The sequence below is a fragment of the Palaemon carinicauda genome, chromosome 5 (genome assembly GCF_036898095.1).
Source record: "Palaemon carinicauda isolate YSFRI2023 chromosome 5, ASM3689809v2, whole genome shotgun sequence".
Taxonomy (NCBI): domain Eukaryota; kingdom Metazoa; phylum Arthropoda; class Malacostraca; order Decapoda; family Palaemonidae; genus Palaemon; species Palaemon carinicauda.
Window position 1 is genome coordinate 152,218,028 of NC_090729.1, and position 27,500 is coordinate 152,245,527.

The 27,500-nt window shown below is 43.8% G+C and overlaps 2 protein-coding genes across 7 annotated transcripts in view; both read left to right on the forward strand.

The window, feature by feature from the left end:
- LOC137641543 (adhesive plaque matrix protein-like) overlaps positions 1 to 13,221 on the forward strand; it is a 40,694-nt gene extending 27,473 nt beyond the window's left edge. For all 6 annotated transcript variants that reach the window (XM_068374196.1, XM_068374195.1, XM_068374194.1 and 3 more), the window contains 2 exons: positions 11,353 to 11,527; positions 12,377 to 13,221. In XM_068374196.1, the coding sequence (XP_068230297.1) occupies positions 11,353 to 11,527; positions 12,377 to 12,918 (717 nt within the window). In that variant the 3' untranslated portion in view covers positions 12,919 to 13,221. The remainder of the gene's footprint in view (positions 1 to 11,352; positions 11,528 to 12,376) is intronic.
- A 14,220-nt stretch (positions 13,222 to 27,441) lies between these two features.
- LOC137640620 (uncharacterized) overlaps positions 27,442 to 27,500 on the forward strand; it is an 18,213-nt gene continuing 18,154 nt past the window's right edge. The window contains exon 1 of the mRNA XM_068373124.1: positions 27,442 to 27,500. This exon is cut by the window's right edge and continues 9 nt beyond it. Within this exon, the coding sequence (XP_068229225.1) occupies positions 27,492 to 27,500 (9 nt within the window). The 5' untranslated portion in view covers positions 27,442 to 27,491.

A 27,500-nucleotide genomic window follows, 5' to 3' on the forward strand; every position in this document is an offset into this window, starting at 1 on the left:
GCTCGGCCGCGCACAACTGCGCGCCCTGTTCCTGATGCGCGCCAACGCTCGCCCGCGGGCCCACGATCTCCGGATCTGGGCGCAGACAAGGAGATTATTCCTTCGCCTCCTCGCCGACAATCACCTGCGCGCCCTCAGAACTCGCCCATGCGCCAGCCATCGCCTGTGCACGCACTCCTGTGAGCTCTTCTAGACGTGATCGAGTTTCTGCGCGCCCACGAGAAGTCTCCTGTGCGCGCCCACGAGCGTTCGCCCTTACGCGCCAATACACCTTCTGGTCCTGCGCCGCAGCTGATGTCTCCTGACCGCGCAACTGCGCGCCAACGATCTCCTGCGCGCCAGCGATCTCCTGCGCGTCCGTGCGATCCTTCGCCTGCGAGCAAGCGCTTTCCAACGCGCCCACGCTTCAGATTGCCGAAGGTCTCCGACGCGCCCACGCACTAACTCGCCTGTGCGCAGTCGGTCGCCTTCTCGCCCTACACGCCAACACGCCATCGCTCGCCTGCGCGCCGTCGTTCTACCGACTGCCAGCGCTCGCCCCTACAACCGTGTGTACCTTCACCTGCGCGCCCGCGCGTCCACGCGCTCACTCGCCCACACGTTCTCTCGCCCGCACACCCACGCGCTCTCTCGCCCACGCGCACCCGTGCGCCCACACTCACTCGTGCGCCCTCGCGCACCCGTGCTTTCATCTCCGCGCGCAAACGCGCCAACATTCACGCGCGCACCGGCGATTTTACCATCGCGCGAGCGCCAGCGCGATCTCTACCGCGATTCTCGCCGTGTTTCGCAGCGCGACCAACACGGCGAGTCTTTGGGAGCGCGATCATCATCCTCACGATCTCCACCCCTTAAGCGCAGAGCAGCGCACTTGCAGGAGGAACAGGAATCTTCAGAGAGGTCTAGGCAACACTCTTCTTCTTTTCAGGCAGGCCCCGTAGTTTCCACTCCTAAGGATCGCCCGATCCCCTTCCCTCCAGCGGGAGTCACTGACACTGCGTCGGTCAGCCGTCAGCCTTGGTTCGGTTCCCTGATCAAAGCTGTCGTTCAGGCTATGAAGCTCTCGCTGATCTGGGACTAAAACCAACGGCAGCCTCGTCCCCGTGGAAGAGAAGGAGAGGAGTGGACTTCGTGGTGACTTCTCCTAGGGTTAAGCTGGCTCCCAAGAAGTCCTTCAGGAAGGTCCCTTCCCCCTCTCAGACATTTTCTCCTTCCCCTGTGGACGAAGCCTTTCCGTCCTCACGAGAGTCCAGCGAGGTGAGACATTCTCCCACGGCACCAATGGAGGAACCCCACCTCGAGCAGGAGAACCGTCTCGCGTGTGAGCGGAGAGTAGCCCCCAGACTTCTTTGCTTGAGTCCTGTATCCCTCCTAGGAGGGAGCCCAAGGACTCGAAGACGGTACCTAAGTCTTCATCCCGGATTCGACCACAGCCAGCAATACCCCAGGAGAACGTCCACGTGTCCCCCCAAGTAAAGCAACTGGGGACAGGAGACCTTGCTGCCAGTCCACAAGGAGGAGAGCAACATGAGTTGGAGCATGCCTTCTGGCAGGTCCTGAATCTAATGAGGCAACTCAACAGGTTCAAGGACCCGGAGACCGCCCCCCGCAAAGGTACGGATACAGTCCTGGACCAAGTCTACGGCACTCATAAACCTCCAAAGGCCAGCGCGGCTCTGCCCTGGTCCCAGGGGGTGAAGAGTGCCAGAGACAAGGTTGAGGGCCAGCTCTCCGAACTCGCCTCCTCCAGCCGTTCCTCTGCCGGAAACAAACTCCTCCCACCTCCTCGTGTCCAACAGAGGAGGTACTTCGAGATCATGGGGGAGTCTTGTTTAGCTCTTCCCCTCCACCATTCTGTGGAAGAGCTTTCCAGGGGAATTTCGCTTGAGAAACTCTCCGCCCGGCAGGTGACATTCTCGGCTACGGAGATCCTGAGCCAGGAGAAGGTCGCAAAGTGCGCCATGCAGGCCACTTCGTGGCTGGATATCTGGCTGGGGTCTCTGGGCATCCTGTTGCGATCTGAGGACTTGTCCAAGGAGAGCACCAGGAAGGCCATGGAGACTTTCCTCCTCTCGGGCACGCGCACCATCGAGTTCCTGGCCCACCAAGTTTCGAACTTGTGGGCAAACTCGATCTTAAAACGTCGTGATGCGGTGACCGAGAGGTTCCACTCAAGAGTCCCAGCCGTGGATGTCTGCAAGCTCAGACACTTCTCCATCCTTGGAGAGAGCTTGTTTGAGCCCAAGGATGTGGAACGGACAGCTGAGAGGTGGAGGAAGTCGAATCACGATTCTCTCCTCCAAAGGGCCCTTACTGTACATCCAGGCCCTACAAGCCTCGAGCTCCTCAACAACAACATCAGCAGCCTCGTCAGTCTAGGACATCGAAACCGGCTCCGGCAGCAAAGGCAAAGGTGTCCAAACAGCAGCCCTTTCCTGTCAAAGACAAGAAGGGCGTAAAGTCCTCCAGGGGAGGCAGAAATCCTAGGATTGGCAATCCCCCTGCATGTCCACCAGTAGGAGGATGCCTGCAAAGTTGCGCGTTCAGGTGGCAGCAACTCGGGGCTGATTCCTGGACAATCTCTGTGATCAGCCAAGGATATCGCGTCCCGTTCATAACATCTCTACCTCCCCTGACAGCGAATCCAGTGTCGTTGAGCTCCTATGCCATGGGATCGGCAAAGGGGCTAGCCCTTCGGGCAAAGTCGAGACCATGCTCAAGAAGGATGCTCTCCAGGAGGTCGTCGACGGCTCCCCAGACTTCTTCAGTCGACTCTATCTTGTAAAGAAGGCGTCTGGAGGCTAGAGACCCGTCATCGACCTCTCAACTCTGAACAAGTTTGTCAAGCAGACTTCGTTCAGTATGGAGACAGCAGACATGGTCAGGCTTGCAGTGAGACCGCAAGATTTAATGTGCACACTGGATCTGAAGGACGCGTACTTCCAGATCCCAATCCATCCGTCTTCCAGGAAGTACTTGAGATTCAGCCTAGACAACAAGATCTACCAGTTGAAGGTGCTGTGTTTCGGTCTCTCCACAGCACCCCAGGTATTCACCAGAGTGTTCACCCTGATATCTTCGTGGGCACACAGGATCGGCATCCGTCTCCTTTGCTATCTGGACTACTGGCTGATCCTGGCAGACTCGGAGTCGACCCTTCTTCGACACCGAAACAAGATTCTGGGAGTTTGGTAAGGTCTAGGGATCATGGTAAATCTCGAGAAGTCTTCTCTGTTTCCAACTCAACGACTGGTATATCTAGGCATGATATTGGACACCAATCTCCACAAAGCCTTTCCATTAGACGACAGGATAGCAAGGCTGAGGAGGGTCGCAGAGCCTTTCCTCAGACGAGAAGAGCTTCCAGCCCAATCTTGGTTACGTCTCCTAGGTCACCTGGGCTCCTTGGCCCGTCTAGTTCCAAACGGCCGCCTCACGATGAGATCTCTGCAATGGCGGCTCAAGTCCCGGTGGAATCAAGGCAACGATTCCCCGGACACTCTGGTCCCTATGGGACCTGCGGAATGGACGGACCTGCAGTTGTGGCTGACCGACGAAAACCTTCGAAAGGGAGTGGACCTTCTCGTCCTCCCCCCGGATTTGATGCTGTTCTCGGACTCGTCAAAAGAAGGGTGGGGGGGCCCACGTTCTGAACCAGAGGATCTCGGGCCTATGGTCAGACTCAGAAAAGTACCTCCACATCAATCTGCTAGAGATGAAGGCCGTATATCTGGCCCTTCAACAGTTCCAACAGACCCTGGCGGGCCATTCCGTGGTGGTGATGAGCGACAACACCACAGTAGTGGCTTATATCAACAAGCAAGGAGGTACCTTTTCACAACAGCTATCCCATCTTCCAGTAGAGATACTGAGGTGGACCAAAGTCCACTTGATTCCACTATCAGCTCGCTTCATTCCGGGCAAAAGGAATGTGCTCGCCGACAGTCTGAGCAGAGCATCGCAGATAGTGAGTACCGAGTGGTCTTTGGATCCTCAAGTAGCCAACAAAGTCCTGACTTTGTGGGGTTCCCCAACAGTGGACCTGTTCGCGACAGCTTTGAACTTCAAGCTGCCGCTGTACTGCTCCCCAGTCCCGGACCCCAAGGCACTCTGGCAAGATGCCATCCAACAACGGTGGGACAACATCGATGTCTACGCCTTCCCACCGTTCTGTCTGATGAGAAGGGTGCTCGAGAAGACCAGACTATCGGTCAACCTGTCAATGACCTTAATAGCTCTGCTATGGCATCATGCAGAGTGGTTCCTGGACCTTCTGCAGCTCCTGACGGAACTCCCGAGAGAGCTTCCCCCACGACACGAGCTACTCAAGCAACCACACTGCAACATCTTCCACATAGCCATAGCTTCGCTTCGGCTTCATGCCTGGAGACTCTCCAGCATCTCCTCACAGAGAGAGGCTTATCGCAACAAGTTGCGGAGAGGATGTCTCGACACCTGCGAAAGTCATTCGCAGGGGTCTTCCAGGCGAAGTGGAGAGTCTTCTGTGGTTGGTGTCGTGGGAGGGGTATCTCTCCCCTCGATGCCACTATTCCAGCAATAGCGGAGTTTCTTGTATATTTGCGGGAGGAAATGCGCCTTTCAGTCTCGGCGGTGAAAGGCTATCGCTCGGGCTTAAGCCTGGCCTTCAGGCTGAAAGGAATAGACATTTCTTCCTCGCTGGAACTTTCTTTACTCATACGAAGCTACGAGCTTACCTGCCCTCAGTCGGAAGTGAGACCTCCTCCATGGAACGTGGTTCGGGTCCTCAGGGCTCTTAAGAAACCTCCATTCGAACCATTACGCCAGGCTTCTGATTGACACCTGACTTGGAAGACGGTGTTCCTGCTCGCTTTGGCGACAGCCAAGCATGTCAGTGAACTTGATGGTCTCTCATACGACATCGCCCATTCAAGGGGATGGGGGGAGGTAACGTTCAGGTTCGTCCCTGAGTTTGTAGCTAAGACTCAGAACCCTGGAATCCCGGACCCACGGTTCGACTCCTTCAGGGTTTCGAGTCTCCGTTCTGTAACAGATGACCCAGACCATCTCCTACTATGCCCAGTAAGGAGTCTGAGGCGTTATATTAAGAGAACAGCTGCAGTCCGTCCCCGCGTGCAAGCCCTGTTTGTGTGCACGGGAAGGACGAAGAGGAGGGTCACCAAGAATACCATCTCTGCTTGGATTCGAAGGGTCATCCATCATGCCCTGAATCCGGATCCTCCTCCGTCACGTCGCCCCAGAGCGCACGATGTCAGAGGCATCGCAACATCCCTGGCATTCAAGAGAAACTTCTCGGTGACGCAGGTGCTACAAGCTGGGGTCTGGAAGCGTCAAACGACCTTCACAGCCCACTACCTGCAGGAGCCTCGATACGTTTTCTATTGGCCCTGTGGTGGCTGCACAACAGCTGGTCTAACCTCAGGCTCCTTAATGGACAGGTAGCAGAAGGTTAAGGGCATTGTTACCCGGTTTTAGACTGCATGAACGACAAAGTATGTCTGGCCCTTACTCTTTTCTTCATCCTCCCCTCTCTTGGGGAAAGCAGCATCCTGGGTTCTCTGCATAGCTGACCTCAAACCTCTGCAGGTAAACCATGCTTCCTTGTGTTCCTAGTATTAAGATAATACTGTTGCATCCCCCATACCCTGACGAGGTGGTATTGGGAACGTCCTAGCCTAGAATTCCATCTAAAGGACTTCAGGTCAACTTCCTAAGACGAGTCACACTTCATTCATCCACGCACAAGCTTACGTAGGCCGCACGTTCCTTACGGTGTAAGGAACTTGCGAGGTGCAGGGACTCTTTTTCTCGAGTGCTGCTCAAAGCCAGTAGGGCAGGGACTTTCCACCCTACCTAAGGGTTAAGTCACCCTATGTAAATAGCGTGGTTTGTATTTCGGTTACGGAACAAATGACAAATTCGGAGATAATTTGTATTTTTCCTAACTATACAAACCTTAGCTATTTACACATATTTGCCTGCCAGCCCTGTCCCCCGGGATAAGTCCTTCCTCTAAGCGAAGTGAATCAGTTCACCGGTGTGTGGGGGGGGAGGGGTAACTTTTTTGGTGCTTATAAAGGCACCTGAGCAACATATTTCAGCAAAATACAAGACCTGTATCCTGCCTGAAATCATGTTATAAGCCTTTTAATTTTGTATCTGTCTGTTAAGTTATATAAAATAATTTTAATATTTCTTAAATTCATTGGCCAAACATGATGACATTAAAGCTTTGAGCATGAAGTATTACCTTAGACCCTTTGTAATGATTAAGATATAAACATTATTATATTACTTGAAAATTTTGATAAAGCCTGATTAAATCAACATGCATGGTTTATTAAATGATTAATTCACATTATATGAAAGCAAGACTCATGTTATTTCATTCAAATAAGATTATTATCATATCATTTAAAGTATTAAGACGAAAAATAACCTGTGTCAATCCTAGCAATTCTGTTAGTCAGAATCTACCAAAAATGGTCCTTCATTTGTCTTCTGCTCAGATGAACTCCTCAGCAATCGTCTGTGGACTTAAGGTAGCTAGACGGTCACGATGTACATGGCAAATCATGAGGTGGTTAAGTCGTTGCTAACTCATACTGCTACGTAACCATGTCTTCAATCGTCTGAGAGCACTGAATGACCTCTCAGCTGTGCAGGAACTTGCTGGGGAGACAAGTAAAAGGCGTAACAATGCTTCTACCTGAGGAAACATTCGGCGAACTTCTGGTACCATATCTGCGAAAATCTTTCTATAATCTTCAACTGTTGACCCCTTAAACTGGTTGTGGAAGAAATCGAGTTGCTGATTCAGAGATTCATTGAGTTCTGAATACTTAGTGATAATTTCTGGCTTATGTGTCCCAGTCAACAGTACTGACGATAAATCTTGATACTCGGTGAGATCAGTGGAAGTGAAGTATTCTTTAATGTTCAGTACGGCAGCATCAATAACACTGAAGAACTCAACTCGATAAAACTCTTCAGCTGAGTCATGACAGTAGTTAGAGGCAAATCCTAATCCTTGGTCTAGCCTCTTTGGTATTTTTTTCTTTCTTGGAAGAGGAATTGCGTCTAGGTCACACAGATGGAGCTTCTGTTCTGCTTCTTCGAATAATCTCTTGAATTTGTGCTCGCATCGAAGTGACTGTAGGCTCTTTATGGTAACCTCTGCAGCTTCTAGCATTCCAGATACTGTCACTTTTGATCCTTGTAGGCTCTTGTTGAAGTTTTCTAGACATTGAATAAGAGGAAGTGATCCATATAATCCAAGTAGACATTCCCCTGAGGACAAACATTTGTACAAACCTGCTGCTCGGGATGCAGTTGTTGACCCTAACTCCTTTGCTGCCTCCTGGAGGGCAGCCAGTACATCAGGGTAATTATCTAATACTGCTTTCACTGCAGCATATCGTGTAAGCCACCGTGTAGGACATATTGGCTTCAAACTTGTTGGTGAAGGAGTGTTGAGATCATCTGTGTGAATATTAAGGTACATATGTTTGAACTTTCCTGAACTTCTGTAGAGGGTGCCTAGCTCTTGAAGGTTGTCTAAAGCATTTTTTATGAAGAAAGAATTTGGTATGGCCTTGCTGATAATTAGGTGGGTAACATGAGCTCCACAATGCACATACAGAGCTAGTGGTTGCACCTTCTTTATCTCTGCCTGACAGCCTTTATATTTTCCTGACATGTTACTGGCACCATCATATGTTTGAGCCCGGAGTTGTTGAATTGATAGTTGAAGAGATATAAGCGTGTCTTGCAGCATTTTACTAAGAAACACTCCTGTAGTTGCCGACACTTGGTACAATCCTAGCAGCTCTTCATGAACATTGAGTTTGTCATCGACATATCGCACACACACAGCCTCCTGTTCATTGCCTTGGATATCTTGGGTTCCATCAGTAATAAGGCCAAACTGTGTTGACATTTGATTAACATCATTGCAGATTTCTCTAACTACAGCATTGGCCATTGTCTTCAATATTTCATTTTGGATTGGAACAGAAGTATATGAAACTTTGTTGGACAACCATACTTTAAGCTTTTTGTCATCCTCAGCCCTCAACTGCAAAAGTTTTGCAAAATTACCCTCTGAGGTTTCATGACCTCGGATGGCAAGGCCTTGCTCTGCTAGGTATTTCAGTGTGGTAATTATCTTAATTAGAGCAGCACGTGACTGGTGTTGATCATGCAAAAGTTGAGATGATAACTGGCTACTGATACCTTCTTGATGTTTGTGGAATTTTAAATTTTCTACTGACAACTTGTGTGCTGCACTTTTTTCATGACTGCGGAATTTCTGAATCGCTTTTTTCCAGTTAGAAAACCCTGATTTTAGGAATACATCTTCAGCACACCGAGCAAAATCAGACAGCCTTTGATGTGAAGCTCTTACACATGTATGACATAGAACTCCACCAATACTCTCATGAAAATGCAACCATGGGAATTCATTGTACCAACTACTTTGAAATCTTAGTGTCTTATTCTTGAGTTTTTGTACAGGGATGCAACTAGCAGGTGGTTGATGTGGTACCTCTGGTAGGGTTGGAAGTTTGTGGCCTGAAGTTCCTAAACTTGTACTTGGATTCAGTGACACTTCCAGAGAGCTTGATGTTTTAGCTTGTTTTTCTGTTTTTGTGGTTCCTGAACTACAGGTAGGCCTACCTTCACCAGATTTATGTCTATGGTTTAATACTGGACCCGGTATATTATTTGCTGTACAAGAATATGAGGGAACATCAGTATCTCCTGCTGCCAAAGATACCAATTCCTTTGATAAAACTTGGGCTGATGATAAAGTAACTTTCTGTTTTCTTGTAGGCCTATATCTAAGGGAGGTGTGGAAATTTCAGTTTCTTGACGTTTTTCTGTTTGTGTGGATGTAGGATTTGCTGCATTTGTGGATTTTGTTTGTGATGTTGAGGGCCCCGGCCTTGAGAAGTAATTTCTGATATCCATTCTCTGTTGTAGATATAAGACGTATAAGCAAATCTGTAAACAGACAGACAGACAAACCAACAAATAGACAAAAAATGACATGACAAAAACAATATACCCTTTATACTTCGTACGTTCGTTTATGGACTATTGGACTTAAGGCTTGGACAGTCTGACAGACATAAACACACAAACCAACAAAGAGACAAAAAATGACATGACAGATGACAAAAACAATATACCCTTGTCCCTTGAGGCTTGATACTTCGTTTATGGACTTTAGGCTTGGTCAGAGACACACAAGCCAACAAATAGACAGAAAATTGCATGAAAAAATATACCCTTGGCATGGCTTAATATATCGTTTATGGACATTAAATTGTCTAGTTAAAGGTTAATGCCATGAGCATGGTGGTTTGGGGGGGCGAGTAACCTTGAAGGGTCGTAGGACCTGCTGTTGCTTGACTTCTATTGTAAACTCGAATTAAAAATAAATAGATAAATAACTCAGGCTCCCTCTGCAGTTTGCCTACGGCCCTACGCACGTATTTAAAGCCATGTACGGTATTTATACCTCGACCTACATATTCATTACCGGGCATATAAATAGTACAACCTATCACAATACCACAGATTTCGTTAAATATAAATGAACTGATATAAAACCTTGTTTTTTTTACCTGAAACATATGGCGTAAGCTTGTACTATTGAAACTCGAAGATCAGCTGATCGAATTGTGAGCTATAGGCGGGAAAAATGTAAATAAACCATGTTAAAGAAAACGTTGATTATTGATAGAAAACGTTGATTATTGATATTTTTCTAGACCAACTAAAGTATTTTTGCACACGCACGGACATAATTTCTAGTTTCATCCCTTAGCTGAATATTACATTGGTATAATCACCATAGTGAATACTAAAAATGTGGGGGGGACAAATGATACTATGTCCCCCCCGTCCCCCACCTGTTGACGCCCATGGTTCACATGCTTCATTGTTAAGACACAGAGGTTTTCTGCTCATTATCCTTTATTGCATGGGCCGTGGACCCGCTGGTATTGTCACATCACTGGTGCACAAGGTGAAAGGATCCTTAACTCTCATCACTTGTAACGTTGGAGTTTGGGTATCCCAGAATAAGTTTCCAGCCAGTTGGAACAGATAGCTTCCCACCTAAGGATGGGTATTTTATGTAAAGGATGAAAGGTTTGTAAGTGTGTCAGGACAAATGCCAAATTTGGAGATAATTCAAATTTTTCCTAACTATACAAACCTGAGTCCTTTACTAACACTTTCATGCCATCTCCAATCCCTTAGCAAGTCTCGGATGCAATCAACGAAACGACTGCCTGAACAAGCGTTGAGGAGGGATTACCCTGCTTCCAGCCAGTAACAACCGGCCACTTGTTTACAGTACTCATTATCATAAAATTTTAACTGCCGTGTATTACAGCTTAGCTAATATCTCCCATGTAAAGGACTCGGTTTTTTAGTTAGGAAAAATACAAATTATCCCCAAAATTTTCATTCTGATTGAAAATGTAGGGCAGATACCAGAAGGGGGAAACTGTAAATTTAAGCAAGGGAGGGACTGTATGGAGCAAGTGTATGTTGAGACAATTATGTTAGAAGCTTAAATGTTAAGAGGGAAATCTTGACGTAGAATATTTGTGCAGGCTAATGATAGATTTGATTGAGAGGCAATGTGGAGGATGTTCAGAATGTATGCTATTGAAAGAGAGTTGTTGAGAGTGATTTTTTTTTTATGCAAGTAAAGTTTGCGTTATAGTATGTAAACGGGAGAGTGGGTGATTTGAGGCAAGAATGCAGTACTGTACTTGTTTTCTGTGGTGTTCAGTATTTGTATGGATTGAATTATGTGTGAAGTCAGAGAAGGAGAGTAGATGCAAGTGCAAAATGTTGTGATAAACTGAACTATAGTTGATTCGGAAAAGTGTTTGATTGAATGTGAAGAGAATAACTGCAGATATTAATTGAAAATATTGAAAGATTGGGAGGGGAAGGTTACTTGGGAAAATGAAGGCCATAAAGTTGAAGCATTGAATATCAATATGGATAACAGTATAGGTTTAAAGGTCGGTCATGTGTGGCTCAGGCATCATACAGGTCATTGAACTGTTGACCAATTTCTTATCGATTGAATTTGTGTATACCGTAAACGTAAAATCAGCCCCCAAAACACCCCTTTTCACACTAGCAGTGGATGCTAATGGCTTAAATATACTGTATATGTTATTATTTCGGCTCCATTCATGATTTACATATTACCCGTTGCTGAAGATTTAAAATAAGATACACTAACGGTTTCCTTTAGTTCCCTTTACAGTTTAATCTTAGAAGAGTAATACCTACATCTGATCCAAATCCTCTCTCCAGGTCTGTGGCATCGTCTTTAGTCTCCCAATAATAATATGTCTGGGATTTTCTGGATTCATGCTCTTATTCATTGGCATAACAACCGTCAGTATGGCAAACCACATTCCCGATAGCATTTTCGAAGATGAAGATGATCCTGGCGTCATTGCTGGGGCGATGTTGATTATAGGCGGAGGTATAGTAATTACCTTGTGTGAAACCATTAACTTTTGTTTCCAGAATCAGCCAATTAATGTTTTTTTTATTCATTAACTTTGTCAAGAATTGTTAAGGAAATAGTTCTTTTTGCAATGTTTACTAGTGTTAATTATATATATATATATATATATATATATATATATATATATATATATATATATATATATGTATATATATATATGTATATATATATATATATGTATGTATATATATATATATATATATATATATGTATGTATATATATATGTATGTATATATATATATATATATATATATATATATATATATATATATATATATATATATATATATATATATATATATATATATATATATATATATATATATATATATATATATATATTAATTTCAAACAAGGATGTAGAGGAACTTGTAGATAGATTATTCCCTACTAACTTATCTATCTATTTCCAATAACATAATTATTATTATCAGTAATAGTACTAATCAAAGTCTTTAGACGATCATATAAAACAAGTAAAAATTGTATAAAAGTGCGAGGTAAGCTTTAAAAAATCCTGAACTTTGTATATGAAAAAAATAATTTATTACCAAACTAGAAATCTTAACGGAAATGGCCCAATACACGGTACACTCTATATCAAAATATATGGAGATATTCAAGAACGCCCTGCAATCCTGAGAACCGGATGTAAATGAAATGCGACTTTTATTTCAATAATTATGTGCTCTCTCTCTCTCTCTCTCTCTCTCTCTCTCTCTCTCTCTCTCTCTCTCTCTCTCTCTCTCTCTCTCTCTCTCTCTCTCTTTTTTTAATATATTTTTCTTTATTTTGCCTTACAGTATTATGTTCAGCTGGCTGCATTGCCCTTATATGTTATTCCAAGAAGCAATATCAAAATTTGAACTCTGCCATTGGTGGTGACCCGGGTCGAGTCATCAGCAGGAACCCCGCTCCAAGTCCTCAGCCACCAGGCTCTGTTCAGTCAGGAGGGTATCCTCAACCAGTGGGAGTGTATCCTCCTGCGGCATACCCACCTGCTGGAGGGCAAATGGCATACCCACCTGCTGGAGGGCAAATGGCATACTCACCTGCTGGAGGGCAAATGGCATACCCACCTGCTGGAGGGCAAATGGCATACCCACATACTGGAGGGCAGAATTATGTTTATACTCCTCCAACAACCGCTCCTTATGGCGCTGGCCCTCCTTACCCACAAGGATTTAATGACAAGCCGTGTCCTCCACCTTATTCTGCTGTTGATCCAGGATCACAGGCCACTGTACAAACTCAGCCTTTGACGAGTCCTTCGCCTACTCTCCCTTGTGCCCCCGAATATTCAGCATCTCCACCTTATGCCCCAGATTATAAGGCACCTCTCTAATAAGGAGATATCCTGCCAGAGGGAGTATATTAAAATCTGCCTTAATTGTTAAAATAAATGATAGAATAGTTGAGTACGATATTAGATAGGAACATAAAATATTAAAAGTAATTATTTTATTTACTGTATTGAATGGGAAAAAATTTAGACAAGAGTTTAAAACATATACAATTATTTTTCAGATTGAAATTTGCAATGGTATGTTTATAATACTAAGCATCATTGATATGTATTGTTTTTCTAGGATTACTATTAAAAAAGGTATCACAACATAGCATAAAAAAGGGAAATTAGTTAAAATACCCCCTGCTTTTCATTGCCCTCTTATTTCCTATCATTTTAAATACTAATGAATTTGGAATAATTGTTTTTGTCCTTGTTACACATATTTTCGCGGGTGGAAGAGACTTTTCGGTGTACCTATGGTCAAATTTATAGTAAAGCTGTGAGTAAAAGCAAGAAAATACCAAAATTTTTAAGTAAGAGGCAATTAATAAAAATTTCCTCGTACTTTTAAGTAATCTTTAAAAATAAGTGGCATAAATGTAAAAGCACACTTTTCTTTTAAAATACAGTAGAAAGGATTTCTTGCAAAAAAAAGGGGTTGATCAGTTATTAGGAGAGTTTGCTAAATGGAATATAATAGAGAAATGTATATTAACGTCACATTTTCCCTGTATAAAATACCGCAAATCTCTTATAAAGGTTTACAATGAGAGCTTGGCATTCAGCCTAAATTCCACATTTCATTCTAATCCATTTTTATACTGCGTGGCAATATTGTTGTATTCTCTGTGTATTATTAAAATGTATTGCAACTGACTATACCATATTGTATATAGTTGAATGGTTACAAATTTCCATAGTTATGCGCACATGCATACATACAGTATATATGAGTATACAATACTCTATATAGTTGAATATTTACAATTTCCATAGTTATAAGCACATAGACACATGTGTATGTATATATATATATATATATATATATATATATATATATATATATATATATATATCACGTATATATATATATATATATATATATATATATATATATATATATATATATACATACATATATATATATACACACACACACACACATATATATATATATATATATATATATATATATATATATATATATATATATATATATATATATATATATATGTGTGTGTGTGTGTGTGTATATCATAATGGTACTAGATGGGTGTAGAAACGCAAATGATAAGAAAGATGTGATTGAATTTCAACTTTAAATTTATTTGCCTATTAAGGTCCCCGAAATCTACACCCATCATGAATAATTATTGATTTGGATCTCTGAGGTTTTCGAGCAAATTTAGTTTGCAGTTTTATATGTCAAGTATTCAATAATTTCTGTGTAATCATTGACAATGCCAACATTGTAATTTGTAACTATTCAAAATATATATAATTCCAGCCACCAATAGGTTTTCTAGTGATTATCTTACAGTCAGTATTAAGATAGCTTTTAATTCCCATGTGCCTTGAAAAGAAAATTAATATACGAAAGTTTTCTGAGGATGAATTGCATTAGGTAAAGTAAGGAATTGTATGCTAATGTTGAAAGTCCGCCAGATTTTTAAACTAGGATAATAAAGGACCACATCAATATTCAAACTAATAGGTTGAAGAGAAATTTTCTAAGGTTGCTAATGACATGATCACTTGGGCTCATTTCATTGATGGTGAATGAAGAGATCCATAGAGTTTTAAAACTTCAGACAAGGAGTTACTTGAGCAAACTGTGTTTTGGGAAAAAATGTGCTCCAACCTTTATCAACATCCTTGGATAATGTTTTGCATTATGTTAAGGGTGAGTTTAGATAAAGTATTCCTGTATCATATTGAGATATGATTGAATTTTAGGGAACAATATGCGTACATTGGTTGATCATTATCTATGAATGATTCACTTGTTGACTGACAGGTGTTAGATATCTACAGACCGCTTTTCGTCAAATAGAAGCAATCCTTTTACCAATTTAGACGTATATACCATAAATTGATACTATTTTCATGGGAAATTTCTATATATCTTTATGTAGCCAGTTGATTTTATTTTTTCATGCACAGCAATGTTCGCATAAGAGAAAACAAACTGTTCCTAAATCTAGTTCAGATTTTTGTTTAAAACCTTATACTCGGCTTATGTTACTTCCTCCCTTCAATAAGTCATTGATGTAGAAATGAATTTTTTTTTTCATCGGCTTTTCACTCAATAAATGCATTCAAGCCTTCATTATTATTCAAAATAATATATCGTGAGAACCAATAACAATTTAAGGCAATTATTTGTCGAAATGTGATTAAGTATCTTGGATACCGACTAAGATCAAAATCCAAATAATAAGGAATATTTGATTTGCCCCAGTTAACGCTTATAGAGTATCTGTTTTAAGTGCAAAATATGTGAACATTTCTATTATATTTTGTTTGATGCTCTATTGTCAACCACTTCATCTCATATGGCTTTAGGAAGGTACATGTTCACCATTGGCTGTCATTGGAATAATATGATTAAGAAACTTAAGACAGTGCAGGAGCATCTTGCTGGTTTGATGTTAACGTATAGTTCAGGAAGTTGAAAGAAATTAAGAAATCGATGTAAAACTTTTCAGAAAAAAAACTTGATTCAAGGAATGTTCTTTACCATAACATCCAAACGATATCCTTTTTATTAAGTTTTCAAAGAAATAGATATCATTGTAATGTGTTTTTTGTTTTTATTGAAATTTGTGACATGTTCTAAACAATGTTTTCGATATTCGACCTCTTATGTGCAGAGTTACTTCTCTCCATTTCACTATAGTCAAAAATGCCGTATTTGATAACCAAGTTATTCATGTAAAAATATATGAAAATCCAAAGCAATGTCCTATATGTAATTTTTTTTTTAGAATATGTGCATATGTTCAACCTTAGAGGTTGAACACATGAACTGCGTCTGTATATGTTTCTGCTATTGTTGTTACAAAAATTTACATATATGTATAAATTTTTCGTGTATGTGATATGTATTCGTGTATTACGTACATTATATTTATAAGAAACTATCAAGTTGTATTAAGTCGTTATGGATACTTAAAGCCTACTAGATTGGTGCTATTTTAGTTGTACTTATTTTTCCAAGAACAACATGTCTTGTAATTGGAATTTAAAAGCAAAGTATTTTTCTAAAATATTATTTCATTTACGCTATATTTTGAATTGATTTTGGCTCATATGTTTTAAGTAAATAATGGCCTTAAAGTGTATCAAAGATATGTTTTGTATACATACGTTGTGTGAATTATATTATGGTAATAAAGTTTGAGATTTCAATCGCTTTCAAAGTATCAGTGACATTACTGCTACCTACACTTGTTTATATATATATATATATATATATATATATATATATATATATATATATATATATATATATATATATATATATATATATATATATATACGGATTTTGAGCGAAGCGAAAAATCTTTTTTTGGGTGAGGTAGCCATGACGTCCTGATGGAAGGTTCCTTCAGTAGCTTCCTAGGGTATATTTAACTACAGTGGATATTCCCAGAGAATTAAACTAAAGGTTATCACAGAATTCTAACTTCTGGTGCGAGTACCCTAAAGGTTTACCTCTAGGATATCGTATATCAACAGGAGACGCATGTATTAACACGCCACATAGCTATCTGCACCCCATATAGAGTTAACACTTCGATATGGAAAGGTGGCTGAGTAACTGAGTGGCCGTTCCAAAGTTACTCTCATCCGTGGCTACTTTTGGTACTCGAGACGTAAACAAACGGGCGCCATTGCTAAATGACGTCACGTCCGTCCTCATCCTGAGCTCAGCTTCTACAAATCTTCACGATACAGTAGGTCAGGGAGGGGCCTGAAAGGCTGAACTAGAATAGACGGGAGGGTCTATCAGGACGTCATGGCTATCTCACCCAAAAATAGATTTTTCGCTTCGCTCAAAATCCGTTTTTTGGGCTCAAGCCATGACGTCCTGATGGAAGTGTACCAGAGAATTAATGTATCGTGGATTTTTTCCCCTTTTTATCCAAGTGCCAAGGGCTTCGAACAGTTTTTTAGACCATGTCCTTACCAGAGAGTCTATGATAAACTAGCTTCCCGCCCCCCTGGCAGGGAAGTCCTGGTGGACAATAGGACATCTCGAAGCGATCATTGAAGAGCTACTCACCCGGTGGAGAGATCATGCTGGACTTGGAGACAAGACGAAGGTTAATATTCAGGTAGGAATATTATCAAGCATAGGTAAGTATATAACATAATTACTACTCCCCTGGAGGAGAGATCATGCTGATCTCAGAGACAGGGCAAAGGTTAATATTCGAATAGGAATATTATCAAGGCATGAGTGAGTATATAACATAATTACTTATATTATTCTTTTTGATCATCAGTAAAGAGGTAAATGAAACTATAACAATTGTATATTTCTTGATAAGGAATAGGAGCGAAAAGAGACGCACATGGAAATAAAATAGACATTTTATTTTTAGGATTGCAGATCATTGTGACAGTAATTACTATAATGATTATAGAATTTATTTACAATAATAAAGAATAATGTACATCGAAATGAAAGAGGGTAATCTTGATTCTGAAAAGAAGAGTTTGCTTTTTAGAAACACAAGTTCAAGAGGAATGCCAGTCTTTTAAAATTCAAAGAAAACACATCATGCCCTAGGTCATGTGGCACTCATGTAAAGTCTATGACATTTCACCTTGGTAAAGAACAGTCTATTAGAAACACTAAGTGTCCATTAAATCACTATGTATCACAATAGGGTCAACACAGGCACCCATAGAATTAGAGTCCCAAGTAACTCACTCTTCTATGTAGATTTAAGCAGCAGGTTTCATAACACTACCTGCAGCTACCACGAAATGCTTTACTTCGTGCACTTGTTTTGCGTAGTGCTTGAAGAAAACGCGTGATGATTTCCAGCCTGTAAAGCTCTTTAGGCTTTCGAAATCCATACTCTGGAAAAAGTTCAGAGAAGAAGCGACTTTTCTAGGATCGTGACCTGCGGGTGTACTGTCAGGATCCACTCTGCGAATGAAGTAGGTGATTTTCGCTCTTAGTTGTTTCAGTGACAGATCACTACCCGATGTTTCTCCTTTGAAGAGTTGCCCTCCACCGAAGTCTGAAGTTCTTCGAAGATAGACCTTAGGACTCTCCACTGGGCGTAGAGAGACATCTTCCTTCAGGGGGCAGATTCTCCAAGGCCCCATCTCTTGGTGGGTAGTTCATTCTTAGCGAGAAACGTCGGATCGGAGAAGAGGGTAAGATCTCCTGTCTCGGCGAACAGGATATGACCCTCTTCTCTTGATAATGCCACTATTTCACTGACTCGGGCTCCCGAGGCGAGAGCAAAAAGGAAGATAACTTTTTGAGTCAGGTCTTTCAGAGGGCACGAATCGTTGTCCAGGCTAGAAGCAAAATGGAGCACCTTGTCCAGGGACTAGGAGATAGGTTTTGGTGGGGGTGCTGGGCGTAGTCTAGCGCATGCCTTTAGCAGTTTATTGAAGATATCGCTGGACAGATCGATCTGGAAAGCGTATAGGGGTGGTCTAGTCATGGCCGATTTACAAGTGGAAATCGTGTTGGCCGCTAAGCCTTGTCCATGAAGGTGAATGAAGGAGGACATGCAAAAATCAATGGTGATTTCCGTAGGATTTTTTGCCTTGACGAAGGAGACCCACTTTCTCCAGGAAGATTCGTATTGCTGTCTGGTAGACTCAGTCTAAGCTTTTCTTCGAGATCCCAAACCTTTTCTTTGCGGCTAAGGAGAGAAAATCATGAGATGAAGGTCCCTGACTTTCAGTGATGAAGCGAAGACAGTCGACTTCTGTACTTGTTGAGAGAGAACTGGGCCCGGTAGGGGGATCAGCGTTGGCTGCAGCTCCAGGACCAGGGGATACCTATTGCTCCGGGGTCACTTGGGAGCCACTACGGCCGCTGTCCCTTTGAAGGTTTTCAGTTTGGATAGGACTTTCAGCAGAAGGCTGGGAGGAGGGAACAGGTATATCCTGGACCATCTGTTCCAATCCAGGGACATGGTATCCACTGCTTCTGCCTTGGGGTCCTCATACGGGGCCACATATCGAGGAAGTTGATTGTTGTCGCTCGTTGCGAAGAGATCGATCTGAAGTTCCGGGACTTGGTGAGAGATGAAGGAGAATGATCTTGCGTCTAGAGACCATTCTGACTCTATTGGGCTTGTCCTCGATAGAGCGTCCGCCGTCACGTTGCGGAATCCTTGTAAGTGAACTGCAGACAGTTGCCATTTCTTCCTTTCTGCCAAACAAAAGATCGGAAGAAGCACCTGATTTATCTGGGGCGATCTCGAGCCCTAACGATTGAGACATCTGACTACCACCGAGTTGTCCAGAGTCAGACGGATGTGGATCGAGGGAGGCGGGGAGAGTTTTTTCAGGGTGAGAAGAACCGCCATGGCCTCCAAGATGTTGATGTGAAACGTCTTGAATAGGGGAGACCATGTTCCTTGAACCTGTTGTTGGTGGGAGTGAGCTCCCCAACCCTCCAGTGAAGCGTCCGTGTGGATGTTGATCGATGGAGGCGGGTGTTGAAGATGGATAGACCTTTTCAGGGCCTTTGCTTCTAACCACGGCTTTAAAAGTAAGCGAAGTCTGTTCGGAAGCCGTCTCTTGAGGTCTCTTCGAGCGATGGATGCGAAACGTCTCCAGACTCCCGCGGCATCCTTTAGCTGTGCGCGAAGCACTGGGTTTGTCACAGAGGCGAACTGTAGAGAGCCGAGAACTTGTTCCTGTTGTCGTCTTGAGATCCGTTTGAATTTTAGAAGCCTTCTGACAGACCCTGCTATTTCCTTCCTTTTCTTCTGTGGAATGGAAAGGCGCTGTGACTGAAGGTCCCAATGGATTCTCAACCAATGGAACTTCTGAGCTGGAGAGAGGCGAGATTTTTCTGTGTTTATCTTGAAGCCCAGATGCTCTAGGAACTGGGTGACTTTGTTGCAGGCTCTCAGACAATCTTCGGGCGATGTCGACCAGACTAGCCAGTCGTCTAGGTAGGCCATCAATTGGATGCCCTGAAGACGTAGCTGTTGGATGATTGCATCTGCCAGCTTAGTGAAGATCCGTGGAGCCACGTTGAGCCCGAAGGGCATGGCCCTGAAGGCGTAACTTTTCCTTTGGAGTCGAAATCCTAGGTAGGAGGAAGCGTAGTGATTCATTGGAATGTGCCAGTAGGCATCCGTCAGGTCTATGGAGACCGTGTAGGCCCTGTGACGATGCTGTGTGGCCAGGGATCGAAGGTCCAACGATCCTGGAATTGGCGGAATTTTCCTCACACCGGAAGCACTTCATTGCTTCTGGTGGCCCGAGGGTTTGCCACCTCGGCCGCTAGCTCCCCTTCCTCCTCTGCCTCTCGAGGGACGGCGAGAAGAATCTCTGCCAGAACCTCTGCCTGAGCCCCTACCTTTGGGACGAAAGGTAGTCGAGTGTTGCTCATAGGCAGGGGTGAAGACCGGTGACTGCAACACCACCGGCTGGGGGACCAATTGAAAGGTCTGTTGCGGCTGCGTAGCCACTTGGGGAGTAGCCGGACCCGGGAACTGTCGTCTTGGTTGACGTTGCTGGGGTCTGGGTTTCGAGGATTTCCTCTTAGGCTGAGGGCCATCGTCCTGAGAGGACTTCCTCTTTCGGGACATGCCCCACTTATGGAGAAGGTTCCTGTTCTCCGTAGCAGCTTTGTCCACTATCTCTTTCACCAAGGTAGACGGGAAGAGATGTTTACCCCAGATATTGGAGGAAATCAGTCTCCGGGGTTCGTGTTTCACTGTTGCACTGGCGAATACGAATTCCCTGCAGGCTCTACGAGCCGTAGCGAAACTGTATAGGTCCTTGGTCACGGTCGCCAGGTCGCGAGGACCATGTAAAAGTCCGGGACTCTGGTGTCCCCATCCATGAGTTCCAGCTGTACCTGATGGGACAGCGAAGCGGCGAGTCTCTCCTTCGTATCCTGTTCCCTACAAAGGAAGTGATCGTTCAGCCGTGGGAGGTCCTCGTTGAATTGACGACCGGCCAAATCAGGTTCCAGTTTTCCTACCGTGAAGGTCGACTGGATGTCTTTCCAGTAGCTATCATCGGGGGGGAACATAATGGAGAAGGGTCTGCACTCTTCCAGTGCAGGGCAAGGCTTCCCTTCCTCCACAGCCTTCATGACCGCTTGGAAGGCCTTTTCAATGAAGGGGAAGGTCGCAGTAGCTGGAGCAACGAAGGTTGGATGCTTCTTACTCAGCGCTGGCATCTTGGAGTTTGTGAAACCCTGGCTCTTCACTGCCTGAGCTAGCATAGCTTGGGCCTTCGTGAGATCGAACACAATCACTTCCTTCGGTTTGGTCTCTTCTTTTGAGGCTGGTTCGGACCTGAGCCGGACGTAACAGTCCGGATAAGCCTCAAAATTCGGGAAGAACTCCACTTCTTCCAACAAAATAGAGCCAACCCTTTCACTAATATAGATCTTGCCAGTAGTGATTGGCATATGCTCGGCATATCTCCAAGGGTTAGCTTCCGAGCAGGTGGGGAGGTCCTTAACCGAAATCTTCTTCGGTTGTTTGAAGCCGACGAGAGTCGTCCGGAATTGCTCCTGAGTCTCGCGCAGCTTCTTGTCCATGAGGGCTTCAAGCATTCTGAAGACCTCTTGAGTGGCCGATGGAAGAGGGTCCGGGGTGGCAGAAGTCGAAGGAACAGGTTCCTCGTACGGTGCTGGAGTTACTGTGGGAGCTGGAGCGACCTCGGTCTCCGAATCCGGGTATTCCACCTGATCTTCCTCATAGTCGAGCTCCTCGCCCATGAGGTTCTTTTCCGTCTCTTCGGACACCTCCGACATACGTTCCACGTTGTCGGAATCAAGATGGCACTCACGCATGGGCTGTGCCATGACGACGTCGGGTTCGACCACAATCTGGACGGTGGGAATTTGTTCACGATGGATCACCGAGTCTTTGGATGCTTTTGGAAAAAGCAAAGCCCTCAAGTCTTCATTGGGAAGATACGGTCCAGTGGCGTTCTTTTGGAAGCCACGCACCCATTTGCGTAGCTTCTCTCTAGCGATGTCCCTTACCTCCGTGGTAGGAGGATCGTTGAACGCCTCAACAAGAAGACTTTTGCAGACTGAACAATTCTGCAGGTCCCAAAATTTAACGTCGCCTTTCTTGGCGGCGCAGGGGGCTTGGGTCCGCCACGCCTTATGCCCGTAGAAGTCCGGGCGCTTCACTCCACAGAAGTTGCTTTCGCACTTCATATACTCCTCCTGTAAAAGAAAGATCATCAGTACATGGAAGGCATAAGAATGACTCACATTACTCTAAAATTAAGAATAACTTATTCTATAATGGCATATTAATGTTCAAGATTGATGAGCGGGAAAGGAAGTAGATAGACACATACTTGTGAATCCCGCCCAGCCGGTTACCGTAACCTTATCCGTAGACAATTCCTTCGGACCCAAGGGTCACAAATGAGGGAAATCCGTATTGATGGGCCAAGCTAGGCTTTTAAAAGGGAACTGTCCGCAGAGTGTACCAGGGTCTGAGACCACTCAGAGCCTTGAGGAAGAGGGGAAAATAGGATAAACCCCTTAGTAAATGTAGGTTCCGGCAATCGACTGCACTGAGATACACAGAATATTCTGCAAATGTTGTAGTGTGCAATCCAACAGCATAGCCACTATTTTAGTTGGTATAACAATACCTGTATGGAGGTGGCCAGGCTATCTGGCTGCATGATATTGACTGCCGGCATGTTGCCGGCAACCAGGAAAGGGGTACATGTCCCTTAGCGTCTCATGAGGGGGCGCCGGTAGACCGACAGCACGCCGGAGGCCGGTCCTGCAGGGTGGAAAACATCAAGGCAGACACACTGAGCAACCGAGATGGATAATACCACAGTGGCGACCGCCGGCGCAGCGGCGGATCACTGGTGGAGGCGGCGGGCTCTGGCAGCCGAAGGCTGACGGCATGGTGAGCCTTAGGGCAATTCATAAGAGAGATGTATATAAGGGTGGATACTTAGATTGCCGGCAATCGATGCCGGCAGACTCCGAAGTCGGCCGGCTGTTGGTAGGTAAATATAAGGGGTGGAACGTCGGCGGTATGTCGACGGAAGGTGGCAGCCTCCGGCACTCGGTAGGCTGACGTCTTAGAGGGGGAAGGCATCTTATGAATAGAGGTCACCTGAGGTAGTGGCGGTTATCGCCGGCAGTAGAGACGGCAAGGGACCGGCACCTAGAGAGAGAGAGAAAAGGGTAAGGAGGGATGCGAGGGGTAATATACTATACCCCTCCGGCATCCCCCCGGAGAGAGTGCACTCATGATAGGAGTAGATACTCCTAACATCCGGCGGCAGTGGGCCGGCAGACGGCCGGGAGCCTGAAGTAACCCAAGGGAGGGATAGAGGACACTCAAGGAGGGGGAATCCCCCGCCGGCATGACCTCCGCCGGCAACCACCCATATAGAATGCTATAAAGGGTATGTGTACCAGAGCGGCCAGCTCAGCAGGAGAACAAGGCTAGCCCTACCACTCCACCCAAGGGAGGAGTTGTAGAACCAAGGACAGGGGTGTGTAGGCAGGCCTACACCAAAGGGATAGAGTGGAGGATGGAAAAGTAGGGGTCTTTCTAAATGGGTAGACTCTGTATGAGAGCGGCCACCAAGGGAAGGGAGAACGCTCCCTAACCTAGGATAGGTAACCCAGATCAAGTACAGTACTAATGTACTGTCCCAAACTAAAATAAGACAGAATCAACCCCCAGAGCTTAACCTAGATTAAGAGGACCAACTCCTAAGCTAGGAAAGTCTGAAAGACACATCGCTAGTTGCAGGGAGGAAGGGTAACCCAACCAAGTGCAACTGGAGGAAGGGCAGGGCCCTTCCTAAGGTCTCAGGCACGACCCTAAGGGGGGGTCATTCCCTTAGGGTAGGCAGAGAAGCGATAAATACTCTGGGTGTAGACAAGATCTCCCTAAATAGAAGGGAAGGCAAGTCTACCCAGAGGGAATACCCGCAGGCAGGGGGAATAGGGAGCATACAAGGGTTCCTACATTAGGTTAGGAGGGGGTTGGTACACAACCAACTCAGTCCCTTGTATGGTCCCCGAAGGCGAAAACACTTACATCACAGTAACTAGTATGTTTAATGATGCCAAAATCTTCATAGCTTAACTTAGGAACACTAATATTCATCATGCATGAAAAAGAGCTCTAGGTTGTCAAGCCTAGGGGCTAAGCTAGCGATCTAGTATGGGGTCGAACAGCGACCGTAGACTGATGAGTGCTAAAACACAATATAATGATTTCCTAGCTATGAAGACTAAATAACTAATAATATTTATTAGTTAAAGGACCGGAGAAGACTGTTCTGGCTAACTAAATAAGGCATGCAACGTGAACAGCGACGCCGACATGGCGCATCCGGTATCGGCATAGCTCGGCCACAAAACACTATATTTTAAAGAAAATTAGAAGTTACTTTACGGCCAGAACTTATTTAAACAATACTAGGGCCTGGTATTCAACTTTCCAGAAGGCGAGGCTGAAGGCTGCGACATTACGTCGATGTAGGCAGATGAAAGAGTCACTTGGGAAAAATCTGACTTAGCGTAGAAGCTACAGGCGAAAGGATAAGGACGGACGTGATGTCATTTACCAATGGCGCCCGTTTGTTTACGTCTGGAGTACGAAAAGTAGCCACGGATGAGAGTAACTTTGGAACGGCCCCTCAGTTACTCAGCCACCTTTCCATATCGAAGTGTTAACTCTATATGGGGTGCAGATAGCTATGTTGCGTGGTAATACATGCGTCCCCTGTTGATATACGATATCCTAGAGGGAAACCTTTAGGGTACTCGCACCAGAAGTTAGAATTCTGTGATAACCTTTAGTTTAATTCTCTGGGAATATCCACTGTAGTTAAATATACCCTAGGAAGCTACTGAAGGAACCTTCCATCGGGACGTCATGGCTTGAGCCCCCCCAAATATATATATATATATATATATATATATATATATATATATATATATATATATATATATATATATATATATATATATATATATATATTGGACTATAAGTTTATAGATATCCATTTATAGATCTGTTATGACTACAATAGATAAAGAAAGGGGATTTCTATGGCATTGTTTTCATCACTGCAATTTTCAGGATATTGGTGTCACAGGATTTTCTATAGTATCATTAATGAATAAGGAATGTAATAAAAAAGGAAAACTGTGAACAGCATATTGATTAGAATCGTCCAAAGGAAAACAATTGTTAATTTTTAACCATTGATGTAGAACAGCCGCCCGTTGAGATACTACCACTAGAGAGGTATTGGATCCTTTGACTGGCCAGACAGTAATGCATTAGATCCCTCTCTCTGGTCACGGCTTATTTTTTCTTTGTCTACACTTACACAGAATAGTTTGGCCTATTCTTTACATATTCTCGTCTTTCCTCATACACCTGAGAACAATGAGATACTTAACACTTCTTCACCTAAGGGGTTAATTACTGTACTGCAATTTGTTCAGTGTACTTTCCTCTTGGTAAGGGTAGAAGAGACTCTTTAGCTGTGGTAAGCAGCTCTTTTAGGAGAAGGACACTCCAAAATTAAACCACTGTTCTCTAGTCTTGGGTAGTGCCATAGCCTCTGTACCATGGTCTTCCACTGTCTTGGGTTGGAGTTCTCTTGCTTGACGGTACATTCAGGCACACTATTCTATCTTATTTTTTTTTCTTTTTTTTTCTTTTTTTTTTCTTCCTCTTGTTTTTTTGAAATGGTGTGTTGGGCAGGCTTAATAGAAGGGCCATGGATGCCTGGTGGTTTATCAAGAGGTTGTCTTTTTCTTTTTCTGATTATTTTTCTTCTCAAAACAATCCTTACTGCCCTCCCTTCAGTTGAAGTGGCTATCCTGGAGGGTATTCAGTCTTGCATGGTGTATTGGTTCCTCCATGTTGACCAGTTTTTCCGACTTTTTACTATAGTGTATGGGTATCATCAATCACTTTGTTTATAATTCTGTACGTATTGTTTTTGTTATAATTCTTGTTTATCTAGTTTTTAAGTATGATTTCTCTTTTTTATTTCTATTAATTCTTATGCTGTCTGGAGACATTGAGCGAAATCCGGGACCAGTACGTCCTAGATTTCGTCAATGTCGTCTTATGTATTGCAATATTCATGGTCTTCATGCAAATATCAAAGACATTACAGTTGCGTCCAAACAGTATGATATTCTTTTGTGCTCAGAAACTTTGGTTTCTAATATGAGGCACTCATCTGAGCTCCTTATAACTGGTTTTAAGAAGCCAATAATGTTGAAACTTTATGCCATCCCTAGGGCCAGGGGAATGGCGGTGTATATTAGGACCGAGTACCCTGCTTCTCATAAGTCCTGCTATCAATGTGGATGTCATGAGATTCAGGTAATAAAAGTTTGTGGCAGGCATAACAACTTTTATTTGTGTTCGATCTACCGGAATCCAGACATGGATGATTCTATCTTCGATTGTCTTCTTACCATTATGGCTGAGATACAAGATGATAGGAAGGCTTCTTTTGTCTTTGTTGGTGATTTTAATGCTCACCATAGAGAGTGGTTAAGTTCTATCTCTCCTACCGATCGCCATGGCTTAAGAGCTTTAGACTTTGCCTCTGAATCAGGCTGTGAGCAAATCATAAATGAAGCTACTCACAGGTCTGGTAATTGCTTGGACCTCGTATACACTGACTCCCCTGGCGTTATAACTAGTAAGGTTGATTCTCCAGTCGGGACATCTGATCATGCCTTGATTTCATTATTAGTGAAGACTGAGCAGCCTGTCCCTGATATATCATATTCTTGTAAAATTTATATGAAATCCCAAGCAGACTGGAATGGGATTTTACATGATCTTTTGTGCTTGAATTGGTCACAATTATATAATAGTGTAGATCCTGTTGTCCCTTTAAATGAGAATCTAGTCAACATAATTGATAGGCGTATCCCTTCTCGTGTGCTAAGGTACCGAGTGAAGGACAGACCGTGGTTCAATGATGATTGTAGACGTGCTTATTTGGAGAAACAGGAGGCGTATCATCTTTGGAAGGGTAACAGATCAGATTTGACCTGGAACAACTATACTCAGCTTCGAGATTTTGCTCAGAGAGTTTATGCCTCAACTGAAAAGGAGTACAATTTAACCATAAAAGAAACAATTTCCTGTACAACTCAGGAACATAAATGGTGGTCTACCCTTAAATCTGCACTCTTTGGTGTAGATGCAACAGTTCCTCCTTTACTTAAACCAGATGGCTCAGTCACTCACTGTCCAAAGGAAAAGGCAACCCTTTTGGCTGATGTTTTCGAAAGTAAACAGAGTAATGAAAAACTTGAACTTCCTCATTCCTGTTTTCCTGAGGCTAAACTAGCTACAACTGTAGTCATAGTACAGCAGCCAAATACGTGGTACAGAGGACCAAATTACATGAAATCT